Below are 20,358 nucleotides of genomic sequence, written 5' to 3'. Positions count from 1 at the left end.
CTAGCGCTTAATGGCGCGGCCACGGGGTGGCGGCTCGCTCAGTCTGAAAGAAAGTTCCTGAAAAACGACCCACGAGCCCTCGCGAGAGTCGGCGGGGGAAGGGGCGGGAGGTGAGCACGTGACTCGTGCCTGAGCTCCGCTCGGCCCCGCCTCCTTCCGGAACCGCCCCTCCGGTCAGTACCAACCAATGAGCGTGGCAGCGTGGAACGCGGGTGGTCTCCATGGGAACGCAGAGGAGGCGGGGCGGAGGTTGCCTAGTAACCGGGATGCTGAGCGGCCCCGCGAAGCCGACGCCAGGTGCATTCGCGGAGCCCAAGGAACTAGAGCTGAGGATCAGGGACTGGGGTGACCAGCTTCTCTACCTGTTCCCCGACCCCTTAGGGGCTCATCGGCCCCAACGCAATCATGACGTCTCCCCTGTGCAGGGCGGCCTCGGCCAATGCCCTGTCTAGTCAGGACCAGGTTTCAATGCCTGCCTCCAAAGCCAAGGGCAATATGCCTCAGAGTTCGCCCGCAGTCAAGGGCTCAGTGCGGGTACAGGCCTGGCCTGCACTCCGTTCCAAGTCGGGAGGCTTCCACTCCCGTCCAGCGAAGCCCTCGGTACGAGCGCAGGTGGCTGAGTTACAGAGGAAGATACAGCTCTTAGGTAGGTGTGATGGTTGCAGAGGGCACAGAAGAGTCAGAAGTCAACAATGTCCATGCTTTTTTTTTTTTTTTTTTTTTTTTTGGTTTTTCGAGGTAGGGTCTCGCTCTAACCCAGGCTGACCTGGAATTCACTATGGAGTCTCAGGGTGGCCTCAAACTCACGGTAATCCTCCTACCTCTGCCTCCCCAGTGCTGGGATTAAAGGCGTGCACCACCACACGCGGCGGTCCATGCTATTTTTGGACCAGGTGTTTAAGCAGGTGGCGACTTTGTGGAGGCAAGCACTCATGTTTTATTTCCTCATGATTTTCCTCATTTCTCTTTTCATACTTCTGGGCTCAGAACTGGCTGGACTGTGTAAGCTTCAGGACCTGAGTTCTATCATCAGCACCTGAGTAAAAAGCCGGGCAGGAGCCAGGTGTCTTGGTCCCGCCTTTAATCCCAGCACTGGGGAGGCTGAGGTGGGAGATCGAACGGAATGAGTTGGAGGCCAGCCTGGTACTACAGAGTGACTTTTCGGTCAGCCTGAGATAGAGTGAGGACCTACTGAGGGAGTGGACAGGCACGCCCATAACCCCCTTCCCTCAGAAAGGAACTGTACTGTATTTCATACTTTATTGTTATTTCATCTCCTATTGTGTGTGGTGGTTCAAAGCATAGATGCTATGGCTAGGTTTCGTGTGTGTGTGAGAGAGAGGGGGGTGGGATTGTGGCAGTCAGAGAACAACTCCGGTTGTTTCAGTTGTCAACCATATTTTGAGGAAGGGTCTCTCATTGGCTTGGACTTCACTAAACTGGCTGGCCAGCAAGCCCCAAGGATCCTCCTGTCTCCACCTTCCCAGAACAGGGTTTCTAAGCATGCTATGCCATTTCAGCTTTTTTACATGGGTACTGAGGATCAAAACCAGGTCCTCATGCTTGCATGATAAGCAGTTTACCCACTGAGCTGTCTCCCCAACCTCAAAAGCTAGGTTTTCTTGAGTTCAAATCCTGGTTCTTAAAAATAGGTGGTTGAGGGGACTGGAGAGATGACCCAGCAGTTAAGGTGCTTGCCTGAAAAGCCTAACAACCCAAGTTTGATTCTCTAGTACCCACATAAAGCCATATGCACAAAGTGATGCATGCATCTAGAGTTGATTTGCAGTGGCTGGAGGCCCTGACATGCCCATTCCCTCCTTCCCTCTCTGTCTGCTTGCAAATAAATAAAATATTTTTTAAAAATAGTTGACTGATTGGCTGGAAAGATGGATCAGTAGTTAAGGCAGTTGTTTGCAAAGTCTGACAGCTCAGGGTTGACTCCCCATCACCTATGTGAAGCTAGATGCACAAGGTAGCACATGCATCTGGAGTTCATCTGCAGTGGCTGGAGGCCCTGGTGAGCCCACTCACATTCTCTCTTTCTCTCTTGCAAATAAGTAAAATTAAAAGTAGCTGGTTGAGGGGCTGCAGAGATGGCATAGAGATTAAGAAAGAATCTTGGTTTGATTCCCCAGTACCCACGTAAGCCAGATGCACAAGGTGGTGCATGCCTCTGGAGTTCGTTTGCAGTGGCTAGAAGCCCTGGTGTGCCCATTCATTCTCTCTTTCCTCCTCTCTGTCTCTCTCTGCCTCTTTCAAATAAATAAATAAAAATAAAATATTAAAAAATAGCTAGTTGACTTGCTAGAAATCAAAGATGATCTGATTTCTCAATTTCTTGCCTAGAACTGTTTTTCCACAAATAGTCAGGACCCCTCCTGGGAGAGAGCTCCTTCACAGGATTTAAACATTGTGGTTGGTCAAGTTCAACCCCTGGAACTTGGTGCCAGAGCTAATCAGTTCCTGAGACAGCCCCCAGCCCTAACCAACCAGCTGTGCCTCTAGTCCACCTGAACCAAAGGACAGCCCACCACCCTAAGGTTACAAATACCTTTGTCAGAGGAGGTCAGGCTCTCTGGCCACTTGGGAGCTTCCAGCTGTAGGTGAGTTTTTCCTTCTCTGGGCCTAGGCTGGCCCCCAGCCCTGACTCTCCACAGGGGCTCCTTTATCCCCTCCAGCTCCCCACATGGCAAAAAAAAAAAAAAAAAAAAAAAAAGCTAGTTGAATATGGGAGACCAAGTATAACATAACTGCTCGGTTTTTCCATCTGTAAAATTGATATAGTCAACCTACAATGTAGCAATTGAAATGTGTAACTTCCCCAGTGTCTGTAAAGTTCTATAAAGTGAAAAGTGGTGATTCTAAGTTGGGCATGGAGGCTGAGGTAGGAGGATCATTGGGAATTAGAGGACAACCTGGAACCTGAGATTGCATTTGAAGTCAGCCTGGGACAAAGTAGAACACTACCTAAAAAAAAAAAAAAAAAAAGGCAAAGAAAAGGGCTGGAGAGATGGCTCAGCAGTTAAAGGCACTGGCTTACAAAGCTCTCTGGCCCAAGCTCGATCCCCCAGTACCCACAAAAAGCCAGATGCCCAAAGTGGCACATGTGTCTGAAAGTTCATTTGCAGCAGCAGGAAGCCTGGTATGCTCATACTCTCTCAAATTAAACAAAAGCAAATTTTTTAAAAGTGGTGGTTTGAGCTGAGCATGGTGAAGCTTGCCTTTAATTCCAGCACTTAGGAGGCAGAGATAGGAGGATCCCTGTGAGTTCAAGGACAGCCTGGGACTACAGAGTAAGTACCAGATCATCCTGGGCAAGAGTGAGACCCTATCTTGATTAAAAAAAAAAATAAAAGCCAAACCAAACAAAAAATAGTTGCACAGAGGGAGACATATTGCCCTTTCTGGGGACCTTTCAGCAATGTCTGTAGACTTTTTTGATTGTCCAGCTGCTGAGGCTGGGACAGGTGGGGAGGTGTACTACAGAGGCCAGGATGTTCCTCAACAACCTACAAGGCCGAGGAGAGCACCTCACAGCAAATTATTATTCAAGGCAAATATTGGTTATGCTGATGTTTCAGAAATCCTGGTGTGTAGTCATTGTGACTATTGTTTTAATTATTATTAAAAGGTAATCTTGCATAGCTTTTGAATATGTGGGCACAGGAGTAATGCTGTTTGTTACTCTGCGTAATTTAATCAGCCTGAACCTTGGTCTTCCCATCTGGAAAATAGGTGTGATACGTATTGCACCTGTGGGTGTGTAGTATTGAGGACCTAGACAGGTCAAAGTCCAGAATGAAGGACATAAAGGCTCACAATGAAGCATTTTTGTTCAGTGTGTGTATGTGTGTCTGTGTCTGCATGTGTCTATGTCTGTGCGTGTCTATGTGTCTCTGTGTGTGTGTTTGTATGCGTATTTGTGTTTGTGTCCGTGTGTCTGTGTGTCTATGTGTGTTATGGTATGGTGTACTATATGCTTGCCTGCAAGGAGGGTTCAATCTCCTATGGCATCCAGTAGGGTGACAGGTGTCCAGCTCCAACGCTTTTTCACCCAGTCTTGTTTTGAGCCAGAGTCTCTTTACTGATTCTGGAGCTTGCAAGGTTTGTACATTTCTCGGGCCTTGGCTTCTGTGGGACTGGGGTTATAGGTGCATGTGGTCAAGCCCAGCTATTTTAAGTAGAATCTGGCAATTCAAACTCTGGCTGTCTGAGACCCCTCAGGCCTTCACACTAATGCAGAAAACACATTTAACTGCTGACCCATCTCTCCAGCCCTTTTGATTTTGATTTCTTTTTAAGGCAATCCTCCTATCTCTGCCTCCCAAGTGCTGGGATTAAAGATGTGTGCCACCACACCTGGCTTTCCCTATTTTTTTTTTTTTTTAAGACAGGTGTCACTCTAGCCTAAGCTGACCTGTAATTTACTTTGTAGCCCGGGTTGGTCTTGAACTCATAATGATACTCCTACTTCTGCCCAAGTGTTGGTATTGTAGGTATGAGCCACCATACCTGACCAAATCTGTATTCTTCTTGCTCCTGTTTATTAGTTTTAATTTTGTTTTTGGTTTTATTTTTCAAGGTAAGGTGTCACTCTAGCCCAGGATTACCTTGAATTCATTACTAGTCTTAGGGTGGCCTCAAACTCACTGCAATCTCCTACCTCTGCCTCCCAAGTGTTTGGATTAAAGGTGTGCACCACCATACCCAACTCTGTTTAAATATTTGTTTTAAATTTATTTGAGAGAAAAGTAGACGCAGAGAGTATGAATACATAGGTACTCCTGCCACTGCAAATGAACTCCAGATGCATGTGCTACTTGTATATATGGCTTAAATGGGTACTGAGAATTGAACCCAAACCATCAGGCTTTTTGCAAGCAAGCCTACTGGGCCATCATATGTGTGTGTGTGTGTGTGTGTGTGTGTGTGTATAATTTGAGTTCAAGGCTTAACTGGGATGCAGGGTGAGCTCTATATCAGCCTGGACTAGAGTGAGACCTTACCTCATACAAGAAAAAATTATCTATCTATCTATCTGTATACACATACATACATACACACACACATACATATATATTTAAGCTGGGTATGGTGGCTCATACTTGTAATCTCAGTACTTGGAAGGCTACTATAGGAAGTGTCATGCATTTTAAGCCATCTGGGTTATATAGTGAGTTTCAAACCAACCTGAGCCTACAGAGTGAGACCTTGTTTCAAAATAATGATTATAGCCAGTCGTGGTGGTGCACGCCTTTAATCCTAGCACTCGGGAGGCAGAGGTAGGAGGATCACTGGGAGTCCGAGGCCACCCTGAGACTACATAGTTAATTCCAGGTCAGCCTGAGCCAGAGTGAGACCCTACCTTGAAAAAACAACAACAAAAAATAATAATAATGATTATACCAAAAATATTTTGGTTTCTTTTTTTGCAACAAGGTCTCATGTATCCCAAGCTGGCCTGGAACTAACTAGTATCAGAGAGAGGCCTTCAACTCATGAACCTCATGCCTCCACCTCAAGAGTGCTGGGATGACAGGTGTGTATACTACACTCAGTTTATGTGGTGCTGGGGATTGAACCCAGGACATTGAGCATTCTAGACAAACACTCTACTAATTGAGCCATATCTCCAGCCCATAATATTTTTTACAGAATTCTGTTTTAATTCCATATACACAGACAAAATTGCTAAAGACAATGTTTGTTATAACATCAGCCCATAATTTTTTTCAAATTTTTATTAACAACTTCCATGATTATAAAAAATATCCCATGGTAATACCCTCTCTTACCCCCCCCACTTTCCCCTTTGAAACTCCGTTCTCCATCATATCCCCTCCCCATCTCAATCAGTCACTCTTTTTATTTTGGTGTCATGATCTTTTCCTTCTCTTATGATGGTCTTGTGTAGGTAGTGTCAGGCACTGTGAGGTCATGGATATCCAGGCCATTTTGTGTCTGGGGGGAGCATGTTGTAAGGAGTCCTACCCTTCCTTTGGCTCTTACATTCTTTCTACCACCTCTTCTGCATTAGACCCTGAGCCTTGGAAGGTGTGATAGCGATATTACAGTACTGAGCACTCTGGTCACTTCTTTCCAGTACCATTATGCCTTCTGAGTCATCCCAAGGTCACTGCCATCTGAAAAGAGAAGATTCCCTACCAAAAGTGAGAGTAGCTTTAATATAAGGATATGAACATTAAGAGAAGTGCTTACTGCAGCCCATAATTTTTAAGTGGACACATAATGATATATCTTTATGGGACACAGTGTGATATTTTAATATGTTCATACAATGTGGCATAATTATCCCATAGTCATTAACATATATGACCCCAGAACCCACATAAAGCCAGATACACAAGGTGGCATATGCATCTGGAGTTCATCTGCAGTGGCTAGAGGCCCTGGTGCACCCATGCTCTCTCTCTCTCATATATCACACACACACACGTCTCTCTCAAATAAATTAATTAAATAGCAAAAAGGAAAAAAAAAAAAAAGGCCAGAGTGGTGGCGCATACCTTTAATCTCAGCACTCGGGAGGCAGAGGTAGGAGGATCACCGAGAGTTCAAAGCCACCCTGAGACTACAGAGTGAATTCCAGGTCAGCCTGAGCTAGAGTGAGACCCTACCTTGAAAAACCAAAAAGAGTGGGGGGTCCCTGGCATGGGGGCACATGCCTTTAATCCCAGCACTTGAAGGCCAAAGTAGGAGGATTGCTGTGAGTTTGAGGCTACTTTGAGACTACATAGTGAATTCCAGGTCAGTCTGGGCTAGTGGTAGAGTGACACTCTACCTTGAAAAAACCAAAATAAGGGCTGGAGAGATGGCTTAGCAGCTAAGATGCTTGCAAAGCCAAAGGACCCAGGTTTGGTTCCCCAGGATCCATGTAAGCCAAATGCACAAGGGGACACACGCATCTGGAGTACACCTGCAGTGGCTGGAGGCTCTGGTGCACCCATGCTCTCTCTCTCCCTGCCTATTTCTGTATCTCTCTCTCAAATAAATAAGTTAAACTTAAAATATTTTTTAAAAAAGAAAACTAAAAACAAGAAATATGAAATATGAAATTTCATCACCAAGTATCATTGATTACCCAGGCTTGATGGTGCACACCTAGAACCCAGTACTCAGGAGGGTGAGACTGGAGGATCCAGGACAACCTGAGTTTCATAACCATGACCCTGTCTTGAAATAAAAAAAAAATTTTTAAAAAGTGCCAAAATGTTCTCTCAAGACCAGGTGTGGATATGGTACATACATACCAGTGATCCCAGAATTTGGAAGGTGGAGTCAGGAGGATCAGGAGTTCAAGGCCAGCCTCAGTTATATAGTGAGTTTGAGCCCAGCCTGGACAACATGAGGCCTGGTCTCACAAAAACCAAAAGGGGGCTGGAGAGATGGCTCAGCGTTTAAGGTGCTTGCCTGCAAAGCCTAATGACCCTCATTCAGTTCCCCAGTACCCACAGAAAGCCAGAGGCACAAAGTGGTGCATACATCTGGAGTTTGTTCACAGAAGCTAGAGGCCCTGGTGTGCCCATTCTTTCTCTGTCTTTCTGTCTCTCTTTGTTTGCAAATAAAAATAAAATTTAAAAAGGGAGGGTACTGCTGAATCAGGTAAAGCATGTGTCTCACAAGCATGAGGACCTAAATTCAATCTCCAGTACCCACATAAAGCTGGGAGTGATGGCATGCACTTGTAATCCCAACCCTGGGACGTGGAGATAGAATTCCAGGGACCTGCCTAGTTTGTCTAGCTGAATTGGTAAGCTCTGGGCTCAGTGAGAGACCTTGTTTCAAAAATAAGGTAGAGCCAGGCTTGATGTTACACACCTTTAATCCCAGCATTCAGGAGACAGAGATGGGAAGATTGCCACAAGTTCGAGGCCACTCTGAGACTACATAGTGAATTCCAGAGTGAGACTCTACCTTGAAAAGCCCATAATAATAACAATGTAGAAAATGATTAAGTAAGGCAAATGAAGTTCATCCTTGACCTCCACAGACATGTGCATGCACACATGTGTACCCCTGTGGTTCCTGGTCAGGGGATTTTATCATGTTGGGATTCTTTTGGCCCATGTAACATGAGTCTGGAGAGAACAGCTCAGATCAGGAGGTGGGTAAGGTGATAGGGGTAGATAAAGGGGGGTGGGCATAGGGGAGTATGGGGTATTTTTTTTTTCTAATTTCTTCTATAGCCTTTTCAAGGGAACTGAGGTCCACCACTGGCCAGTCCTCAGGGCCCTCCTCATCAGAGTCATTATCTGATGTTGGCGTGATGGTGGTCTTAGAAGGTCCAATGCAGTGTCTAATAGCCACTATAATTGGGAGGGAAGGAGGGGGTTCCTTCCTGAATTTCCCATCTCCTGGCTAGATAAGCTATGCGGGCCCACATGTCTGAATCATATGGACCGTCAGAATTCATCCAGGGGCCAATCTGGAGGACTTCCTCCCAAAAGGAGATGGCTTCCTCTGGGAAAGCTTAATGCCTTTAATCTTGAGAAGTGCTTGTAAACCTCAAATTTGTGACTCCTTTTGGTGAGAGGTGGTATTACCCATGATAGAAAAACTGTGGAGACACCAGGACCAGAGGGCAATGTTCCTGAGGGCTGGATAACAGCAGGAAAGATTCCCCAAAGGAACAGATGCAAGCTTGTCTGCAGGTTTAAGAGACTGGTGACCACCCTACAGGCTTAAGAGGTTATTGTGTTACTGGTTTTTTGTGTTGGAGAGAAATAGATAGAGGATTGTTGTCAATGGCCGTGTGGGCTGTTGGGGTCTGAACAGAGGGCTAGGTGCCTTCAGTCAATGTCAAAGAGTGGCTTCAGCCAAGAGACGTCAGTTGCCCATTTGCCGTATTTGGTCCCTGGTAATGGTGTGAACCAAAGGTAAAGAAGGAAAGGGAGAAACCTGCCAGCCCTCAGTTGTGGAGGCAAGGCCACAGGGGGCTGATGTCCCTCAAGGGAGCACTCACCTATCCTGGCTTAGAGGGTCCCTGTTCAGACACTAGCTGTGGTTACTAGCTTCCCTGGGACCACTGCAGATCAGTTTCCCAGAGGCATCCAGGCAACTGCAGAGCAGGGTCTTGAGTGACTGTGAGTGCGACAGGAAGAAACACCCAGGAGACTGTGTCAGAGGACAGCTTGTTTATTTTTTGGGGGGATGGGCTTATAAGTGTTCACATGGTAATGGGAAAAGGTAGGGGGTATGGGTCATGGGTCACAGGGGGATTGGCTTTGTGAAAGCTGCTGACTGATACCTCATTAACATATAAAGATCTTCCAGGTGAGTGGTAAAAGGTCACATGACCACAGGAAAACCAAAACCTAAGTCTTATCAGGATGTCCAGGTGCCCCTGGTGAAGGGAGGGAGCAGCTCCACTCCTGGCAAGATTATTAGAGTCTACACCTGCTGCAGCCTTCTGTGGCCTGGGGCCCTTAGCCATGCCTGACAGCTCAGGTCTACTTTAGCCTCCAGTGGCCTGGGGCCTATAACTGTGCCCAACACACCCCCACATATGAACACATATAGACATGCAAAAATAACATCAAACCAAAAGCGCAGCATGGGCTGGGGAGGTGGCTCAGTAGTTAACGACAATTGCTTGCAAAACCTGCTAGCTTGGGCTCAATACCTCATTACCTATCTAAAGCCAGACATGAAAAGTGGTGCAAGCATCTAGAATTCATTTGCAGTGGCAAGAAAACTTGGTGTACCCATACACACACGCATGCACAAATTAAAAAAAAAAAAAAAGAAAACCAGCAAGTCATGGTGATACATATCTATACCCCCAGTACTTGGGAAGTAGGTAGAAGGATTATGAATTCAAGGCCATCCTCAGGTACACAGTGAGTTGGAGGTAACTCGGGGCTACATGATACACTGTTTCAAAAAAGAATGAAAGAAAAAAATAAGTGAGAGAAATAAAATTTTAAAAATCCCAACTAGCTGCCTACCCAACTCTGCCCACCTTCCCTGTCCCCAGAGGGTGACAGGAAGGCCTTTCATGAGAGCTCCCAGTGGAGTATCAAGAAGAACCAGGACACCATCAACCAGCTTCGAGAGGCGACAAAGGCTCTTCGAGGACAGCTAACAGACCTGCTGCAGGTGAGGGTACAGAGGTGGGTGGTGCTGTTGGGGACAAGCCAGTGATCTGAGGGAAGAGGCAACTGGACTCCTCTCTTTTCAGGGAGATACAAAAGTGGTCCAGGCCATCATTGAGGAATGGAAGTCCGAGAAACCATACCTGAAGAACAGGACGGGACAGGTTTGCCCCACTCCCACAACTTACCTCTGCCACTGACCGCCACCTTCCTCTCCAGCTGGGTCCCCTCCTCATTGGACTTCCTGCTTCTGCTCTCCTTGCCAGTCCTTTCTCTGTTGATCATTTACTCAGTGAAATCTGTATTATGCACTGACCTTGTGTTTCACTCCATGTGAGGCATTGGTGACCATGCAGGGCAAAAACAGCAAGTCCCCCCCCCCCAAGAAGCTCATGTCAAAAAAAAAAAAAAGAAGAAGAAGAAGAAGCAGCTCATGTCCTGGAAGACTGACAAGAATGAACTTGGTAGTGTGTGCCTGTAAGCACAGCATTTGGGAGGGCTGAGGAAGGAGGATCAAGAGTTTAGCCAGGCGTGGTGGCACACACCTTTAACCTCAGCACTTGGGAGACCAAGGTAGAAGGATCGCTGTAAATTCAAGGCCACCCTGAGACTACATAGTGAATTCCAGGTCAGCCTGGGCCAGAGTGAGACCTACCTTGGAAAAAAAAGGAAAAAAAAAAACAGAGTTTAAAGCTAGCCTGGGCTACAAAGACCCAAAACTCTCAAAGAACAGAGGAGAGGGAAGAAGGGAAGGTAGATAGGCAGAGGGTCTGGGGGGATAGCTGCACAATCATGAGGACCTGAGTTTGATTCCCAATACCCATGTAAGAATACTAGGCATTGTGGCACACAGTTGCTAATCTCAGCATTAGGGAGGTAGGCACAGAGGGATCCCTGGATCTTACTGGCCAACCAGTGTAGACTAATTGAGAGGCTACCATCAAAAAGATGGATGGCTGGGCATGGTGGTGCGCCCCTTTAATTCCAGCACTTGGGAGTCTCAGATAGGAGGATTCCCATAAGTTCGAGGCCACCCTGAGTCTACATAGTGAATTCCAGGTCAGCCTGAGCTAGAGCAAGACCCAACCTTGAAAAACCAAAGAAACTTTTTTTCTGAATACATGTTATATGCATGGTATGCATGTTTGTATTACAGATGCATGTACACGTGTGTGGGGGACATAGATCAATGTTGAATGTCTTTCTCAATCAGTTGTCACCTTGTTTTTGAGACAGAATCTCTCTCTGAACCTGGAGCTCACATATTTGGCTAGACTAGCTAGACAGCAAGCCCCAGGGACTTTCCTGTCTCCTTTCTTGAGTACTTAGATTACAGGCAAACACCACCATGCCCAGCTTTTTATATGGATCCTGGTCTTCAGGCTTGGGAGGCAAGAACTTTTACTCACTTGCCATTTCCATAGCTTAGCATTCATGAAGCCCTGGGTTCTATCTTCAGCACTACATAAAACCAGATATGGTAGAGTACACCAACCCCAGTACTTGTCAAGTGGAAACAGGAGAATCAGGAGTTCAAAGCCATCCTCTGTTACATAGAAGTTCAAGTCCAACCTGTACTACATGAAATCCTATCTTTTAAAACCAAAATGTGAAGACATAGCTCAATGGCAAAGCACTTGCTTAGTATGCACAAGGTCATAGGATTAATCCCCAGAATCTCTCAAAGGAAAAAACAATGGAGGTTAAGTGTTTTGGAAGGCTACCATCTGTAGGATTTTTGGACTAGGGAGATGGCTCAGTGGTTAAAGGTGCCTAACTTGCAAAGGCTTCCCACCAGGATTCAATTCCCAGTGCCCACATAAAAGCCAAATGCAAAAAGTGGTGCATCTGGAGTGCATTTGCAGCAGCAAGAAGCCTAGATAGAGATATACACATATAAATAATTTTTGTTGTTATTGTTTTTTGAGGTAGGGTTCCACTCTAGTCCAGGCTGACCTGGAATTCACTAAGTAATCTCAGGGTGGCCTCGAACTCACAGCGATCCTCCTACCTCTGCCTCCAAAGTGCTGGGATTAAAGGTGTGTACCACCACACCCAGCAAATGTTTATAAAAATGTTTTTTATGGGGCTGGAGGATGGCTTAGCTGTTAAAAGGTGTTTGCCTACAAAGCCAGAGGACCTCGGTTTGATTCCCCAGGACCCACATTAGCCAGATGCACAAGGAGGCAAACATGTCTTAGAGTCCGTTTGCAGTGGCTGGCGGCCCTGGAACACCCATTCTCTCTCTCTCAATCTCTCCCTCTTTCTCTGTCATAAAAATAAATAAATAAATAAATAAATATAAATGTTTAAAAATATTTTTTATGGAGAGATGGCTTAGTGGAAGGATCCTGGTTCAATTCTCCAGTATCCACGTAAGCCAGATGCACAAGGGGGCTTATGAGTCTGTAGTTCATTTGCAGTGGCTGGAAGTCCTCGTGTGTCCATTCTTTCTCTCTCTTTCTCTCTGGCTCTCCCTTGTTTTTTCTCTCAAATAAATAAATATTTAAAAAAAAAAAACTTTTTTGCCGGGTGTGGTGGTGCACATCTTTAATCCCAGCACTTGGGAGGCAGAGGTAGGAGAATTACCATGAATTCAAGGCCACCCTGAGATTACATAGTGAATTTCAGGTCAGCCTGAGCTAGAGTGAGACCCTACCTCGGAAAACCAAAAATACATATACAGATATGTATATTTTTAATATTTATATTTTAATGCCAGGCATGGTAGCACACGCCTTTAATCCCAACACTTGGGAGGCAGATATAGGAAGATTGCTGTGAGTTCAAGGCCACCCTGAGACTACCAAATGAATTCCAAGTCAATCTGGGCTACAATGAGACCCTACCTTGGAAAAACCAAAAAAAAAAAAAAAAAAAAGGCACTTGATTGTAAAGCCTACTGGCCTGAGTTCAAATCCCCAGCCACCTATATAAAGCTGGACAGGCATTCATTTGTAGTGGCAAGAGACACTGGCAGGGCTGGAGAGATAGCTTAGTGGTTAAGGCACTTGCCTGCAAAGACTAAGGCCTCAGGTTCGATTCCCCAGTACCCACATAAGCTGGATGCACAAACTGGCACATGTCTGGAATTCATTTGGAATAGCTAGAGGCCTTGGTGTGCCTATTTCTATCGGCTCTTTCTCTTTTTCCAATAAATAACCTTTTTTTAAAAAAAAGACAGACCCTGTCAAACAAACATGCAAATAAATGAGTACAATTTTTTTTTTAAAGACTATCTGCAAGATTCTCTAGGAGACTTTAGAGATGAGAGTCACGTGTGGGAAAGGGCAGGAAGAGCTAAGGACAGGAGAGGGAGGCTCAGGGCCCTTCTTTCTCCACCCCTGCGGCAGGCCCTGGAGCATCTGGACCACCAGCTGAGGGAGAAGATGAATCAGCTCAACGCCCTGAGACACCAGGCCAATCTGAGGCAGAAGCGCCTGAACGAGCTCAAGCTGCAGCACCGCCTGCGCCAACTGGAGATGAATGAGGCGCAGGACAGCAACACGGAGGTGGCCAAGGTGAGGCTCGGTGAGGACTGCGGGCAGGGGCCTGGGGGCAGAATCGAGGATGAAGGGGGCTCACTCCAGCCCTGCCTCCTGGATAGACCGTGCGCAACCTGGAGAACCGCTTGGAGAAGGCTCGGATGAAAGCAGAAGAGGCCAAGCACATCACTGACTTGTATCTGCAGCTCAAAGGCTATCTCCAGGTGGGAAAACATGGAGGGAGGGAGCGAGGGAGGCGGAGAGGAAAGACCTGGCTGGTAACAGCAGTCACTGGCCAGCTTTGCCCTCACGTGCCAGGAAGAAAGTCTCAACCTGGAGAACCGGCTGGATGCCATGGAGGCTGAGGTGCTGAAAGCCAAACACGAGATGAAGGAACTCCACGTTGTGAACCAAGAGGCCATCAATGCCCGGGATATCGCCAAGGTGCCAGTAACGCTGCCTCTGGGGGTGTCCATTCCAGCTGCCAAGATTACAGGTCCTCAAAGTCTGCACTGGGTTGCTTTTAAGCCTTTCATAGCTATCTCTCTGAGGACGTAGCCCTGCTATGCTGACTAGGGTCCAGCTGCTGCGCTTCCAACCTGTATAAATACTAAGTGCCCCCTCCCCCCCCCCTCCCCCGCTTCCACACTCCAGAACCAGCTGCAGTACCTGGAGGAGACTGTGATTCGAGAACGCAAAAAGCGCGACCGCTACATAACTGATTGCAAGAAGCGCGCGGAGGAGAAGAAACTTCAGAACGAACGCATGGAGCGCAAGGTGCGATCGCGGAGGGTGCAAGGCTGCACTCGCCCAAATCCACCGGACCGACGCCCCTACATTGCACCTACATCCTACCTAGAACCTGCCCAAACCTTGACATTTCTTCTAATCCCACCCTTTCCCTGGCTCCTCCCGATTTTGATGCCTGATCTCGCTCCTCACAATCACACTTAAAACCTCCTATCCCTTCTCCCTTCCCTTCTGAGTGCTCTATTTTGGCTCTCTCAAGACTTGCAGCCTTCCCTGTCTGGCCCACCACTCATTCTTCCCAGTCGAATTTAGGCCCTTTATTCTCAATGTGGTCCGCCTCTCCACCCTCCCCACCACTCACGACTCAGGCTGAGCTCCCGGCTCGGGCCTCCGCCCCAAGCCCTTATCCCAGAGTTGACAGTGGTCTTGACCTCATCCGGGCAGACGCAGCGAGACCACGTGCTACTACAGTCGGAAGAAACAATCCAAGACCACCTGCGCCACAAGGAGGAGGAGCTCCGGCAGCGCTGGAGCATGTACCAGATGGAGGTGATCTTCGGCAAGGTCAAGGACGCCACCGGCGTGGCTGAGACGCATGTGAGTGCTGCGCACCGCCCTCTTACACCCCAGCTGGCCCAGGCCCAGAAGGCCAACGCTCCCCGCCTCCCCTCTCCTTTGGGTCATTTCTTCGGCACGCAAACCTGCTCTCTTAAAGACATCCTTCCCTGCTCCAGCTTCGTTTTTCTGCTGCCCTTCTCTGCAAAATTCACACTAACCATTCACGTTTGTGCCTATTCCTCTCTGTTCTTACACTGTTCTTACATGTTCACTCTGGAAATTTTGTCTATCGGTGCTGTGTCTCTATAGCTGTCTGTAACATGGTCTACGATACAGTAGATTGGCCAGTACCACTTTCGACCTGGGCAAGGGGCCTCTACTCCACTACCCGTGCTTGGCAGCGTCTGTGAAATTTCCCAAGACCGCTATGTTGCCCTGCGATGCCAGTACCAATGCCAGTACCTGTCTGCCAACACTGATTCCCAGCTGGGTTTCTCCACTTTAATGGGGGGGGCAGGGAGGAGAGAGAGAGAATGGGCTCGCCAGGGCCTCTAGCCACTGCAAAAGAACTCCAGATGCATGTGCCACCACATGCTTACATGGGTACTGGGGAATTGAACCTGGGTCCTTAGCCTTCACAGGTAAGTGCCTTAACTGCTAAGCAATCTCTTCAGCCCTTTTCCACTTTTTTTTTAAATTTTTATTAACATTTTCCATGATTATAAAATATATCCCATGGTAATTCCCTCCCTCCCCACCCCCACACTTTCCCATTTGAAATTCCATTCTCCATCATATTACCTCCCCATTACAATCATTGTAATTACATATATACAATATCAACCTATTAAGTATCCTCCTCCCTTCCTTTCTCCACCCTTTATGTCTCCTTTTCAACTTACTGGCCTCTGCTACTAAGTATTTTCATTCTCACACAGAAGCCCAGTCATCTGTAGCTAGGATCCACATATGAGAGAGAACATGTGGCGCTTGGCTTTCTGGGCCTGGGTTACCTGACTTAGTATAATACTTTCCAGGTCCATCCATTTTTCTGCAAATTTCATAACTTCATTTTTCTTTACCGCTGAGTAGAACTCCATTGTATAAATGTACCACATCTTCATTATCCACTCATCAGGTGAGGGACATCTAGGCTGGTTCCATTTCCCAGCTATTATAAATTGAGCAGCAATAAACATGGTTGAGCATGTACTTCTAAGGAAATGAGATGAGTTCTTTGGATATATGCCTAGGAGTGCTATAGCTGGGTCATATGGTAGATCAATCTCTAGCTGTTTTAGGAACCTCCACACTGTTTTCCACAATGGCTGGACCAGATTACATTCCCACCAGCAGTGCAGAAGGGTTCCTTTTTTTCCACATCCCCGCCAACATTTATGATCATTTGTTTTCATGATGGTGGCCAATCTGACAGGAGTGAGATGGAATCTCAATGTAGTTTTAATCTGCATTTCCCTGATGACTAGTGACGTAGAACATTTTTTTAGATGCTTATATGCCATTCGTATTTCTTCCTTTGAGAACTCTCTATTTAGCTCCATAGCCCATTTTTTTTTTTTTTAAATTTTTATTAACATTTTCCATGATTATAAAATATATCCCATGGTAATTCCCTCCCTCCCCACCCCCACACTTTCCCGTTTGAAATTCCATTCTCAATCATATTACCTCCCCATTACAATCATTGTAATTACATATATACAATATCAACCTATTAAGTATCCTCCTCCCTTCCTTTCTCCACCCTTTATGTCTCCTTTTCAACTTACTGCATAGCCCATTTTTTGATTGGCTTGTTTGATTCCTTATTATTTAACTTTTTGAGTTCTTTGTATATCCTAGATATTAATCCTCTATCAGATATATAGCTGGCGAAGATTTTTTCCCATTCTGTAGGTTGCCTCTTTGCTTTTTTCACTGTGTCCTTTGCGGTGCAAAATCTTTGTAATTTCATTAGGTCCCAGTGGTTAATCTGTGGTTTTATTGCCTGAGCAATTGGGGTTGTATTCAGAAAGTCTTTGCCAAGACCAATATGTTGGTTTCCCCTACTTTTTCCTCTAGCAGTTTCAAAGTTTCCGGTCTGATGTTAAGGTCTTTAATCCATTTGGACTTAATTCTTGTGCATGGCGAGAGAGAAGAATCTATTTTCATCCTTCTGCAGATATTTATCCAGTTTTCAAAACACCATTTGCTGAAGAGGCTGTCTCTTCTCCAATGAGTATTTTTGGCATTTTTATCGAATATCAGGTCCTTTTCCTCTTTTTGAGTTCTCACCTACTCAATACTCCTCCATGAGACTGATGTCCATGAGGTCCAAGACTCAGATCTGTGAGGTCATGGATGCCCCCTCACCTAGTAGGCCCCTTCTCAGAAGTGGATCAGAAGAACTTACCACTCCCCAAAACATAGTATTTCCTCCAGCGATTGGATGAGATAGACCACTAGAAGTTGCTGGCACAATGATTTTGGAAAGAAGCCATGCTCATAGATCTGCAACCCTCATACATTGATTCTAGCTGACGCAGACACAGGCAAGAAAGGGCCCCAAAGGAAAAAATAAAAACACTTGGTGGAGGCTGTACACCCTTGAAGCAGCTCAAAAGCCACCAGTTTTGGCCACTGATGGAGGATGGGAGGTGGAGTGCATACATGGTTCCCTAGGCCTTGGCTCTGACTGGGTCTGGTTGGCCCACAGTCCGTGGTGCGACGGTTCCTGGCTCAGGGAGAAACCTTCACACAGTTAGAAGCGCTCAAGAAAGATAACGAGCAGACTCTGGCAAAGTTAAAGCAAGAGAAGCAGCGGCTCCAGCAGGAACTGGAGGCCCTCAAGTACTCCGGGGATGCCACGCTAGTGAGGTGAGGCTTCGTGGCCCGGAGGTCGTGGTTGTGCTCGGGTGCAACGGAGGACAGGTGAGTGACCTCCCGGCACCCTGCAGCCAGCAGAAGCGCCAGGAGGAGATGCAGGGGCACCTCCAGACCGAAGAGCAGCGGCTCAACCACGTGCAGGAGCAACTGGAGCGCACATTGAGAACAATGCAAATTGTCCGAGGCAGCCTGGAGCACCTGGCCAGCAAGTTAAATCACATCACAGTGGTACGCCCGCCCCGCCCCCAAGTCCCACCTACACTTCCCAGTGCACCCAACTGAACCCATCCCAGGCTTTTACCTGGAGCCTCAGAGGCCCCGGCCACATGAGGAAGCCCCACCCTAGTCTTCAGAGGTCCCGCCCATCTAGACATTAGAACTTCAGAGACCCTGTTCACCCACAAACACCTCCCCCACGGAACCGACGCAGTGTAGTTTGGGTTTTCCACGGCTCCAAACCTCAGATGACCTGTCCTGTCCAGAAGAGACCCACTTTTCAGGAATCCATCTGTCTCCCGTTAGCCAACTCTCTAACCTCATCCCAGCCCAGAGACCACCCTCTTTGTATGTACTTGAAGTTAATGGCCTATGATTTCAGAGTCCCCGCCCTCCAGAGGTAACAACCACATCCCTCGTGAGGTTCTCACCTCCCGGCCTGGGGAAAGCTCTGCCCATGGATGGGGGCCTGTCCACCAGAGGCCCCACCTCTTGCTGACAGAGCTTTGCCCCTGCCTGCAGGAGAATGGCCTGGCGGGTGAAAAGGAATTAGATCCCGACACAGGTGACTATTTGCCCAACCTATTGGTCCTAGTGGAGGAAAAGCTGCTTCAACTGCAGAGGCAGCTCGAGAGCCACGATGTGTCGGAGATGCTGCGCCACATCGCGGATCGTGAGGTGCGCTTGCAGGCACTAGGCAGGGCTCAAGAGACCCAAGTGGGATTAGGGGGACGGGGTCGCAAAAAAGGGGCAGGGCTCACTCTCGGAGGACAAGGTGGAGACTGAGGAGGGGGCCTTAGGAACCACGGTGTAAGATTTGAAGGGAGAGCGTGATGCCCAAGGGGGAAGAGCTGTGGGGCGGCTCCTAGAGGGTGGGGACGGGCTCGGGAGTCAGAAACAGCCCTGAATAGGCCTACAGGCAGGGTCTCAAAAATTAGGGATGGTCCTGGCCGTGGTGGTGCAAACCCTTAATGCCAGCACTTGGGAGGCAGAGGTAGAAGGATCGCTGTCAGTTTGAGGCCACCCTGAGACTATATAGTGAATTCTAGATCAGCCTAGGCTAGAGGGAAACCCTACCTGAAAAACCGAAAAAAAAAAAAAATCTGGGATGGACCCAAGTGACAACTGTCTAGACCAACAGGGAAGGAGGGGTACAGCTGAAATAGGAGTGGGCAGTGGTCTTCACCTGGAGTCAAGGTATGTGTTCAGATAAAGATGGGAAAGGCGGAAGGGAACCGTCACTGCTGTCCTATGGCATCCACACCTCTCTCCTGACTCCCCTTTAGTTCCTCACCAGCTTAGAAGGAAAGCTTCCCCTGTACAACACCCGAATCACTCTACCCGTTGCTGGTATCAAGGACAAGTTCTTCGGTCAGTGCTGGCAAGGGGGATAGAGTTGGGAGGGGCACGAAGTGGGTGGTCTGTGGTCTGCCGAAGGCCAAACAGGAAGTAGGTGGGATGGTGAAGACTGGGAGGGGAAATATAAACTGCATCGCTTATGGTCCCCCCAACACTCCCCCCCCCCCCACTGTCCCTACGCAGACGAAGAGGAGAGTGAGGATGATAACATTGTAGTGACACGTGCTGCTTTCAAGATGCATTCCCAGAAACTAATCGAAGCCCGCAGCAAGAAGCGCAGTCGCTCGCGCAGGTCCTAGACTTGCAGTCATGTGCCCCATGCAGCCCCTGACCCATCTGGGCCCAGCTTACCCGGCCCATGGGGACCCCGTCCAAGGGCTAGAGGAGGAGGCCGGAGCGAGGGAGCAAAGCAGGCCGGAGGTGCCAGGAGGAGAGGAAGGGCTAGGCCAGATGTTCCCACAGTAAATCAACCCAGACGAGACGGGGCCAGCGTCGGCCTCAGAATCGCGCAATAAAGGTCACCGACCAACCTCCTGGGAATTCTTCTCTTTTTCGACCCAGTACCAGTCCCAAGCGGCTGTCATACAAAGCAGGGGAAGGACCAACCTGGGGCGTGATGGCTCCTATTACCTGGTCACAGCGATTGAGCACCCACCTTCCCCACCAGAGTCATGAGAGACACCTTGGACTAATGTTAGTCCTTCCCGCCTGAGGGCAGAGCACTTTCTACCAGGGGACACAGGCCTGTCCCCAGCTCATCTGTGCGCAATGTAGCTTCCCCACATCTAAGGTCAGGGCACAGACTCCTACTCTGGGGACAGATCAGCTCTTTCCCCAGAGGACCTCTCCCAGGTTGGCCTGAACGCCAAGGTCCCGCTGGGGGCCAACTAGAACCTTGGGACCGCCTGCCCAGCCATGCCCCGCCCCCCGCGGCCCAGTCGCCCCGCCCCGCTGGCCTCAAGAGTCCAGCCGCTGCCCGCCGCCCT

The 20,358-nt window shown here is 48.0% G+C and overlaps 1 protein-coding gene across 1 annotated transcript; it reads left to right on the top strand.

Moving 5' to 3' along the window:
- Nucleotides 1–266: 266 nt before the first annotated feature.
- Nucleotides 267–19,888, top strand: Odad3 (outer dynein arm docking complex subunit 3). The gene is made up of 13 exons (XM_045142613.1): nucleotides 267–646; nucleotides 10,001–10,122; nucleotides 10,205–10,282; nucleotides 13,472–13,639; nucleotides 13,726–13,827; nucleotides 13,922–14,047; nucleotides 14,258–14,380; nucleotides 14,798–14,950; nucleotides 17,628–17,788; nucleotides 17,869–18,025; nucleotides 18,536–18,691; nucleotides 19,300–19,384; nucleotides 19,556–19,888. Exons 1-13 carry the CDS (start codon nucleotides 406–408, stop codon nucleotides 19,669–19,671), a joined length of 1,788 nt encoding a protein of 595 aa, XP_044998548.1. The 5' UTR covers nucleotides 267–405; the 3' UTR covers nucleotides 19,672–19,888.
- Nucleotides 19,889–20,358: the final 470 nt, after the last annotated feature.

The sequence above is a fragment of the Jaculus jaculus genome, chromosome 2, assembly GCF_020740685.1.
Source record: "Jaculus jaculus isolate mJacJac1 chromosome 2, mJacJac1.mat.Y.cur, whole genome shotgun sequence".
Taxonomy (NCBI): Eukaryota; Metazoa; Chordata; class Mammalia; order Rodentia; family Dipodidae; genus Jaculus; species Jaculus jaculus.
The sequence above is the reverse complement of the archived record's forward strand: the minus strand, read 5'-3'. Positions and strand labels throughout refer to the sequence as shown.

Coding starts and splice junctions, on each gene's coding strand:
- Odad3 (XM_045142613.1), top strand. CDS start 406: ATGACGTCTCCCCTGTGCAGGGCGGCCTCGGCCAATGCCCTGTCTAGT. Junction 13,640..13,725: donor GCAACACGGAGGTGGCCAAG/GTGAGGCTCGGT, acceptor CCTCCTGGATAG/ACCGTGCGCAACCTGGAGAA. Junction 18,026..18,535: donor AGTTAAATCACATCACAGTG/GTACGCCCGCCC, acceptor CCCTGCCTGCAG/GAGAATGGCCTGGCGGGTGA.